The 9,881-nt window shown below is 43.2% G+C and overlaps 1 protein-coding gene across 1 annotated transcript; it reads left to right on the top strand.

The window, feature by feature from the left end:
* Positions 1 to 775: 775 nt before the first annotated feature.
* Positions 776 to 9,422, top strand: slc12a3 (solute carrier family 12 member 3). The gene is made up of 26 exons (XM_029523960.1): positions 776 to 1,036; positions 1,426 to 1,563; positions 2,566 to 2,641; positions 2,712 to 2,807; positions 2,958 to 3,097; positions 3,198 to 3,308; positions 3,397 to 3,508; positions 3,636 to 3,766; positions 3,904 to 3,988; positions 4,185 to 4,345; positions 4,637 to 4,744; positions 4,895 to 5,018; positions 5,402 to 5,503; positions 5,582 to 5,737; positions 5,830 to 5,929; positions 6,232 to 6,343; positions 6,521 to 6,658; positions 6,980 to 7,086; positions 7,297 to 7,379; positions 7,568 to 7,645; positions 7,769 to 7,867; positions 7,959 to 8,070; positions 8,448 to 8,534; positions 8,859 to 8,997; positions 9,130 to 9,197; positions 9,281 to 9,422. The coding sequence occupies exons 1-26, from the start codon at positions 776 to 778 to the stop codon at positions 9,420 to 9,422; spliced, it is 3,066 nt and encodes a 1,021-aa protein (XP_029379820.1).
* Positions 9,423 to 9,881: the final 459 nt, after the last annotated feature.

Raw genomic sequence — 9,881 nt, 5'->3', positions numbered from 1 at the left:
TTTTTTTCTATTTTCAAATCTTACTGTGTATTACAAAACTTTATTGTTACACTCATTAAACCAAGAACGTAATCTGGAAACCAAATTAGTTTCTCTGGCTTTATGACAGTTATACATTGCCATAAGAAAGTAGGAGAATAAATTCTTATATAATTCAATTTAAGAGGCAGCCACTGTGTCCTTGTGCTGCCTCAGTCAAGGTTATCTATCAGGTCAATCTATGTGTGTAATGATGCTGTTAAAACTTCCTCCATATGACTGAAACCCCCGGCGGATATTAATCATTAATATTTCTGACTATACACCCAGACACTAAATTCCCCTTAAAGAAAACTAATGAAAACTCAGCACCCGACACAAACACTGTTTATAAAATGAAGGTCATAAATAGTAAAAATTTCAGCTTTTGGGGAATGAAAGCGTGGATTCTTCAGGAGGGCATTTTATAGATGACTCTTAACTGAGTGGAATAGTATAACCCCAATTTCACTACAGTCCAAAAGGATTTTTTGGGTTGACCCTACGAAGTGGAACAGTCCATGAAAGGCTTAATAGCTGCTGTAATAAGTCTTGTTTAACTGTTCATTGAACCAGCCTTCTTTCGTGGCCTCGGGCTGTTCCAGCTTGGCTATAAAGTCAAATATAAGCCCAACCCTCCCAGCTCACTCAAATCTGCACAACCTGCGTAAATTACATCAGTGACTGAAAGACAGAAACTGTATCTGTGTGGTTTCAGTCACCTTAAAACATACAACCGGCCATCCTGTTATTCTGAATGGAGGCCAGCAACAGTGTTCGTCTGGCTGCGTTCAGACCTGCAGGTCCTCCGTCAGTAGGCAGTGGGGGGGCAGCACCCAGAGGCTACCAAAACAGTCTCAGCGATGTGAGCAGCATAACATCCTGTGGATCTGATGCTCTGACGGGCTACGAGACTCTGGATGCCCCCCCACACTATGACTTCTATGCCAACACAGCAGTGTGGGGCCGCCGGAGACGCTTCAGACCATCTCTGTACCAGCTGCACGCTAACCCCGAGGTGAGGACTGTCTGGTGTTTGTCAGCTTCTACGCTCAAAACAGACTAATTAAGTTATAATAAGAACGACAGGAAAAAAAATAAATCCCATATTGCCAATGAATATGTTTTAAATGGGTCTGGAAATGTCTCTCAATGCTTTAGTTAGCTGCAAATCATGAACCGTCAGTCATGGCTGGACAAAAAAATGTTGATCGAATTGAATGTCATTATTCTTTATTTGTCCAACTGAAGAGGCATCACGTTTTCCTATTTTTGTTAAACTTCTGTGATTATGTCTGCACAGTCTACTCATTGAAAGGTTATTCCTACGTATAGAAAGTATAGCTCCTTTGTGATGTTGAATTTCGGCCTGTTTTCAGTAGGTAAAATTGAGTTTGTCTCTTGCAGGATGACTCCAAACCTCCCATGTACGAGGAGACAGCAGCTGAGCGGACAGATGAAGGGGACACCTCTGAGGAAGATGAGGATGAGCAAAAGGGGCCACCTCCAGAGCCGCCTCGCTTCGGCTGGGTGCAGGGAGTCATGGTACGTACATTTAGGTATACAGCTTCAACAGCAGCTGCTTAAACGGCCAAAAAAAAAAAATAAAGAAAAAATTGGATTGTTCTTAAAGCAGCATAATCCAAAACCACTTCCATTCGATTGTACAGCTGCTTTAAAAACACAAAAGTGCAAAGCAGAGTAAATGTTTGTGACTGCACATATTAACTAGGGGTGTAACGATTAATCCCCCGTGGGGTTCGATTCCCGGTGTGGTTACCTGAACACGGCTAGGTTAATTGGGTGGTAATTGGTGGTAACTGGCAACAGGGTGCGTGTTCCAGGTAATAATATGGCTACGATGTATAAATGTAGAATGATCGTTATGGAGAAATAATGACAGATAGGATGAACAATGATCAGTTATGTTAGACTAGTGAAAAAGTAACGAGTAACGAGAGCATCAATAGAAATATAGTGGAGTAAAAAGTAAAAAGTATCCCCCCAAAATAATACTCAAGTAAAGTACAGATACTCAAAAACTGTACTTAAGTACAGTACTCAAGTAAACATACTTCGTTACTGTCCGCCGCCGCTGATTGGCTGGTGATGTTAGTTTGGTTGTGAGGGAAAGCTGCGTTACTGATAGGTGAACTCAATTGACTGCTCGAACCATCAACAGGTTTGTTTTTTTGATCGCAGTCCAACACACTTGCCTACTCGTACTTTAAACCCTGTACAGGGATCTCTGAAACTTCACCTGCACTGTCCAGTATCCAGCTATTTATTTCAGAGTGACACTGGTTTGAATTTTTAGCTAAAAAGATTTCAAGGCACTGTGTGAATCGATTATCGAACTGTCTAAATGAACCAAGATCGTCCTTGAATCGAATGGGCAGCCATGAATCGTGATTCGAATCGAATCGTTGTTAAAGTGAATCCTTACACCCCTAGTATTAACGGGGTTGGTGTTGAGCTCCAGATCCTGAGTGGGTTTGATCAGGTCTGGAGTATCTGGTAGATCCAGTTGGTCCATTTGTCTTGCAGATCCGTTGCATGTTGAATATCTGGGGGGTGATCTTGTATCTGAGGCTGCCGTGGATTACTGCTCAAGCTGGTATAGGTAGGTCGGAGTTCATTTGTTCTGTCCAAGCTGCCGTCTGGCTCACTTTCCCTCTTTATGTTCATATCAGGTCTGACATGGGTGATTATCCTGTTATCCTCTCTGATCACTGGGATCACTGGGCTCTCCACATCAGCCATCGCTACCAACGGGAAGGTCAAAGGAGGTCTGTTGGTGCAGTAATACGCACGCTTTTATGTCTAAATGAGAGAAAAATATATTGCCGCACTATTCCTGATGTCTTTCTGGAACAACAAGCACCAAAGTTAGAAGCTCTTTCCATAGATTGTTTCACTCCTCTCCTCGTCGTCTTTAGGTGGGACCTACTTCCTGATCAGTCGTAGTTTGGGCCCAGAGCTGGGCGGATCTATCGGTCTGATCTTTGCCTTTGCCAATGCTGTAGCTGTGGCCATGCACACCGTGGGCTTCGCTGAGACAGTTACTGAACTCATGCGTGTGAGTAGGATGTTGCATGTTTTTACAATGATGCCACGTTTGACGGTTATTGTTGGTTGTTTTGTTTTTTTTTCATTCCCTCCTGAAATTTCCTCTGAAGGAAAATGGAGCTGCCATGGTGGACCCCATCAACGACATCCGCATCATCGGCATCATCACTGTCACGTGTCTGCTCGGCATCTCCTTGGCTGGCATGGCGTGGGAGTCCAAGGTTAACTCAAGTCCTCTTGTGTGTTTTAACCCTTCGGGTATGTAAATGTCTCCAACCATGTATTTACTGAATATTTCATCTTCAACAGGCCCAGATTGTGTTCTTCCTGGTCATCATGGTGTCATTTGCCAGTTACATCGTTGGAACAATCATTCCCGCCTCACTACAGAAACAAGCCAAAGGTTTTTTTAGCTACAAAGGTAATTATTGAGTCATCACCTGCTTCATAATGTGAAACTACCGTTTGCAATAACTCACAAGTGAAAACAAAACTATTTGGATAGGATGATAATCTCTGCAGTAAACTGACGATTTCACCTTCAACAGCGGATATCTTTGCTGCCAACTTTGTGCCGAACTGGCGGGGGAAAGAGGGCAGCTTCTTTGGCATGTTCTCCATTTTTTTCCCCTCAGCCACAGGCATACTGGCAGGAGCGAACATCTCTGGAGACCTGAAGGTTTATCAGTTTGCTTTTTGCTTTTTAGCCTAATTATTTATTTTTCCCCACTCATTCATGTTCATACATTTGTGTGAACATTACATTAATTGCACCCGCAGCCTCCATGCTGATGCCTTACGTCCTCTCCTTTCCAGAATCCCACAGTGGCGATCCCTCGAGGGACACTCATTGCCATATTCTGGACCACCTTGTCCTACATCGTCATCTCTGCAACTATTGGTATTTCATGAGCATCTGAAGTTGCAGAGCTGTATTTACACCATATTTCACCCTTTCACACAATTCTCAGCACATGTTTTATTTATTTATTTATCTGGACGTGAGACTGAATAATCTTATTATTCATATCAAAATAATGATCACATTTATTCATTCATGCTTGTGTTTGTGTTTGTTGTGTTTGTTTCCTCTCCAGGAGCCTGCGTGGTGCGCGATGCCTCCGGCATGTTAAACGACACCTTGTCTCCTTTCTCACCCGGCAATGATTGTGTTGGTTTGGCTTGTCAGTATGGATGGGACTTCAGCGAGTGTATCGAGAATAATACGTGTCCCTTCGGCATCAGTAACTACTATCAGGTCAGCACAAACACGCACACACAATCAGGATATGTGATTAGTTAAATTCAGAGTAATGAGGTCCTGCGGTCTTTGCTGAATCCAAACAGGCCCGCTGCCTTCATCACACTGTCACATCTTTATTCTATCATCGCCACAGGCAGAAAATACACAGTGACTTTTTGTCGTGCAGCATAAAAACCTCACCCCCTCCTACTCCAACCAGTTCCATTAACTGGAGGTCAACTTGAACACGAATGATCAGCCAGTTTCTGGAAGAGGCTAGTTTAAAGGGTGAATTTCTGTCCACAGTCGATGAGCCTGGTGTCGGCCTTCGCCCCTCTCATCACTGCTGGTATATTTGGAGCAACTCTCTCCTCTGCGTTGGCCTGCCTGGTGTCTGCACCAAAAGTCTTCCAGGTGCACGCACACATTGTTGTAACATTATTCATTTCCACATTTCAGCCTCATCCATCTCGCTGCCTTTGTAAACAAAGGCCTTTCTTTTTTAGTTTCTCTGCTGTGACTTAGACATATTGCATTTTTCGTCTGCCCCTTTTTACCGGATAGTGTCTGTGTAAGGACAGACTGTACCCGCTCATTGGCTTCTTTGGCAAAGGTTATGGCAAGAACGATGAGCCGCTCAGAGGCTACCTCCTGGCATACATCATTGCTGCTTGCTTCATTCTCATTGGTGAGTATAGTTTTACAAACATTGTTCTTGTTTTAGTTAAACTGCCTAAAGTTTACCAACAGCCCAATCTTGGAGGTTTTAGGCCTGGTCATGGTCCTGTTTGTCATTTGTGTCAGCAATGGAGCAGAATAGCAGCTGGTGGATCTTGTTACAGTGCAGCCAAACAATCAAAGTCAAAAATGAGTAGAAATGTAAATTTACGCTGCACATGACGCAAGTAGTTTTCCACACGACAGTGAGACTCAGGAGTTGGTTGATTTGTTCCACTGCTGTTTAGAGAAGCTTTTTGGACCACTTACTGGTCGGTGTCCTCCATAGTTAAGTGTTTGATTTGAAAAGGTTGCGATTTTCCCTTTGAATCACGCTTCTCTCCTTTAAACCAGCTGAGTTGAATACCATTGCTCCCATCATCTCCAACTTCTTTCTGGCCTCCTATTGTCTCATCAACTTCAGCTGTTTCCACGCATCAATCACCAACTCACCCGGTACGAAACGCCAAGAGGAAGAGATGAGTTACCTAAATGAGAACGCACAGAACTCAGTATATGTTTGTGTGTGTGCAGGTTGGCGTCCGTCCTTCAGGTTCTACAGTAAGTGGCTGTCATTGCTCGGCGCCTTGTGTTGTGCCGTGATCATGTTCCTGCTGAATTGGTGGGCGGCCGTCATTGCGTTTGGCATCATTATCTTCCTTTTGGGATATTCACTCTACAAGAAACCCGGTACACTAACATACAGTCACACTGCTGTCACACATCGGAAAGCTGCCCCCCCACCTGCCCACGCCTTCCCTTTAACTCTGCTCTGTGTTCAGCTGTGAACTGGGGCTCTTCGGTGCAGGCAGGCTCCTACAACATTGCTCTGAACCAGTGTGTGGGCCTCAACCACGTGGAGGATCACGTCAAGAACTACAGGTCAGTGAGGACATAAGCACACCTTTAGTTTTGTTTTGTGTGTGTGTGTTGTTTTTAAATTTGTATTTGGACATTGGATTAGATGTAAAATCATGTTTGGCTGTTGTGATTCTATTATCGCAACCAACTTTACCAACATTACATCTTGGTATTAATTTTTAGTAACTATGTTTCCCATCAAAGGGGCCAGATTATGTCAACGGATTCATAAAAACATAAATTTCAGCTTGTCATCAGCAAAGTGAATCCATATTGTACATAAACTTTCCTCCAGAGCTTGATGAGAAGCTTTGTCCTTTCAGACCTCAGTGTTTGGTGCTGACTGGTCCTCCCAGCAGTCGTCCAGCTCTGGTGGATCTGGTCAACTGTTTCACCAAGAGTCTCAGTCTCATGATATGTGGCAACGTAGTCACTGTGAGTAAGGCTCAATGTTACAGTCACAGCTCTAAGTACAGTCTGAATACGTTTACCTTGAGCTTGGTTTTTGATTCAGTAAAAAGCAGCGCCAAATATCCTTTTAGATGTCAGATAGCGAGCATCCAGCTGTGAGAGGAAGGAGCGTGGTTTCTTATTTAGCATTTCATTTTTCAGTATGGTCCCTCCTCAGTAGCGGTGGAGAGAGCAACCAGTGGCAGTCATGTTTCCTGGCTGAACCAAAGGAAGGTGAAGTCTTTCTACAGAGGAGTGGTGGCTGCAGAGCGACGATCAGGAGTCAACATGCTGCTACAGGTGAGGATTATACCTCATCCATTGATCTGCCCCCATCAACTCAACCTCGTCTGCAGCAGAAGGCCAGCTATCATCGGGGTGAGCCCCAGGTTTTCAGTCCGGCTCTTGTGGGAACTGGGCCAAACCTTCTGGGAGCAGGTTTTGTTCTGGATTACAGATGACAATGTTGCTCCTGGCCTGAAGCCGTTGAATAAACGGTTTTAAGTTCAAGTAATTGGATTGAAAAATGCAGCTAGTTAGTAGCCAGCTGACCCTTAGATCAGCCAGAAATGAACCTTGGGTTGACGGCTCTTCCCCCTCCTGCTGCTGTCTGTCCAACAGGGAGCAGGGTTGGGTCGTATCAAGCCAAACGTTCTACTGATGGGTTTTAAGAGAGACTGGTGCACCGACTCTCCTCAGGCTACACATGACTATATAGGAATACTGCAGTGAGTACAGTGGAAATGAATACATCATATTCTGTATGTGTATACTTTGGAACTATTAATATGATTATCTGTCATGTTTCTTGCAGTAAAACTGCCGTTATCCAAAGTTCGTCATCAACAATCACAGCTAAATGAAACTTGCTCACAGAAAATGCCACCTCAGCCTGCACTAAAAATGTGTGTGTGTGTCTGTGTGTGCGTGTGTTACAGCGATGCATTTGATCTACAGTTTGGTGTGTGTGTGTTCAGAATGAGGGAGGGTCTGGATATTTCTCATCCATCTCAATCACACGGTGAGAGCTCCCAAATTCATTTTACATCACCACTAAATTCGGACTGGAGCTGCAGCAGTAATATCTATATCAATTTTGCTTGGAGTTAACAAGACATATTCTGTGAGGTGCAGTCCGCGCTCATCCATCATCATTAATGGAATTGACTACCTGTAAATACACAGCCTGTTATTTTGCTTTTATTTCAGTCAATCCAGGTTTTGATGGAGGACAAGAGAGTATAAACACCCTCTCTGCTCCTTCCCGCATTCAAACAAGTGTTAACTGTATGTATAAGTATGATCATATCATGCAATTGATTTATTTTATATCCAAGGTCATCTTTAAGAAATCTTGAGTAAATACTTTAAAGCCATTAAATATTCTCTTTCCTTGCAAAATGTTTGCAGCCTCCATCTGCATTGATCCAGAGCCTCAGTCCAGCACAGTATTTCAGAAAAAACAAGGAAAGAAGACCATTGACATATACTGGCTGTCTGATGATGGAGGTCTGATTGTCTCTCGAAACATGTTTCAAGTGCCTCTTTTCTACTGTCAGGAACTTAAGACAGGTTTCCTCTTCACCGCCTGCTTCACTAGGTCTGACACTACTGCTGCCCTACCTCCTGACTCGCAGGAAGCGCTGGGCCAGATGTAAGGTCCGAGTGTTTGTGGGAGGAGAAATGGGCAAGAAAGAGGAGCAGAAGGAGGAGTAAGAGCTTGTATTAATAATTCAGTGTGTTTATTTGTGGAAGCGTTACAGAGCTGGTGATTTTTGATGGATTTTCACTTCAAAGAAATCTTTTCTTATGAAAAATAACAACTGGACCTGTGATTGACAGAGAAAGAATATTAGAGCTTCTTTAAAGTGATACTTGTGATGAAGTTAGCCTACTAACCAGCTAGTCAGTCTCGTTTCTTTCCAATAGAAGCCTCCAATCTCCCCTTAACATGTAGCGCTGCTCTGGGAATGTATCACAACCTCTCACCTTGAAAACCCAAAGCTGTCGGTGTGGCAGGAACTGTAAGTTTTCCAACAAATCAAAATGAAAACAACTGTTTCTAACTATTTTTATTTTTATTTTTCAGGGTATTGGCACTGATCAAGAAGTTTCGCCTTGGTTTCCATGAAGTTGAAGTTCTTCCTGACATCTACCAAAACCCTCAGCCTGGGAAGTAAAGATTGCATATGAATCAAAGAGTCAGGGCCCACTGAACCATAATATGTGTTTTCTGGTTTGAAGCATTTATTTGGGAATATGCAACACTAAGGCACAAAATATTCTGACATGATGATCATGAGGCCTCATGAGGTTCACTGCATCATATCTATAAATGAAACCTTCACTGGCTCTCCAAGTGCCATCTAGGTTTCTGCCCTAAACCTCCTGTAGTGCTGCCTAATCCTGGGTCAGCCAAAGATTTCTGTTTTCGGTACAACGGAATTCCTAAAGCCCGGTGAATGAGCTCAGGATTTTAACCCCATGTCTGTCTCTCAAGTATCCATCAGTTTGAGAACATGGTGAGTGGCTTCAGGCTGGATATAAACCCCAAGCAGGACTCAGATACTCGACCATCAAGACAGCAGGAGGAGCCCTGGATGATCGCTGACCAGGATTTAGAGAAGAACAAGGCGAAGGTCTGACACACTCATAGGCACTCTGATTTACACACCTAACCCTAACCCTAACCTAGCAGGTAGAGAGCTAGGAAGAGATCATTGAGCTGAAACATCTTTGTAAATTCTTAAATTTGTGAATTGTGGAATCAGACTCTCCGTCAGATCCGACTGAATGAAGTTCTGCAGGACTACTCCAGAGAAGCTGCTCTGATTGTTGTGTGAGTACAATAATCTTTCTTTAAAGGTCAAGCTAAGTGCCAGCACTTTACCTGTTGATGTTTTGAACTAAATCTCCTGATAGCACCATGCCAGTGGGGAGGAGAGGAGTGTGTCCCAGTACTCTGTTCCTGGCGTGGCTGGACATTTTGTCACGTGACCTGAGACCCCCGGTGCTATTGGTTCGAGGAAACCAGGAAAACGTTCTCACTTTCTACTGTCAATGAAATGTCTGTTGTTATTCCTGCATTTAAATCTTGACAAGGCCTTGATGACTATTAGGAATAATTAATTCTGCTAATTCAATAATTAAAGTCCTACAAAAGCGAATCATTCTTGGAACATTTACGTAATTACTGATTGTGAAGACATTTGTTATATTACATAACATTTGTTATGTTATGTAAATTATTTGTAATATGATTCAAATGCATGAACATTAAACATTTTTGTGTCCTTGCCTTGAATTTAAAGCACAAATTATAGCAAAAAATGGCACGCTGTCCTTTTTGTGTGTGCTGCATAGTTACCAATCCAGCATAAATAGCCAAGGTCAACCCGCTCCCCTCTGAGTTGTCCCACCTGTCTCAGTTCTCTCATTAATCAATAATCTGTGTGCTGATTCTGAGCAGTGACACGTGTTTCATTCTGCCGGTTTGTAGGGACATTCAGTTTAAAACATTGAT

Source organism: Echeneis naucrates, chromosome 16 (assembly GCF_900963305.1).
Source record: "Echeneis naucrates chromosome 16, fEcheNa1.1, whole genome shotgun sequence".
Taxonomy (NCBI): Eukaryota; Metazoa; Chordata; class Actinopteri; order Carangiformes; family Echeneidae; genus Echeneis; species Echeneis naucrates.
The sequence above is the reverse complement of the archived record's forward strand: the minus strand, read 5'-3'. Positions and strand labels throughout refer to the sequence as shown.

Excerpts from the sequence above, each read along its gene's own strand:
- slc12a3 (XM_029523960.1), top strand. The coding sequence starts at position 776 with ATGGAGGCCAGCAACAGTGTTCGTCTGGCTGCGTTCAGACCTGCAGGT. Across the intron at positions 3,989-4,184 it reads CGTCATCTCTGCAACTATTG|GAGCCTGCGTGGTGCGCGAT; the intron begins GTATTTCATGAG and ends TTTCCTCTCCAG. Across the intron at positions 4,745-4,894 it reads CTGCACCAAAAGTCTTCCAG|TGTCTGTGTAAGGACAGACT; the intron begins GTGCACGCACAC and ends TTTACCGGATAG.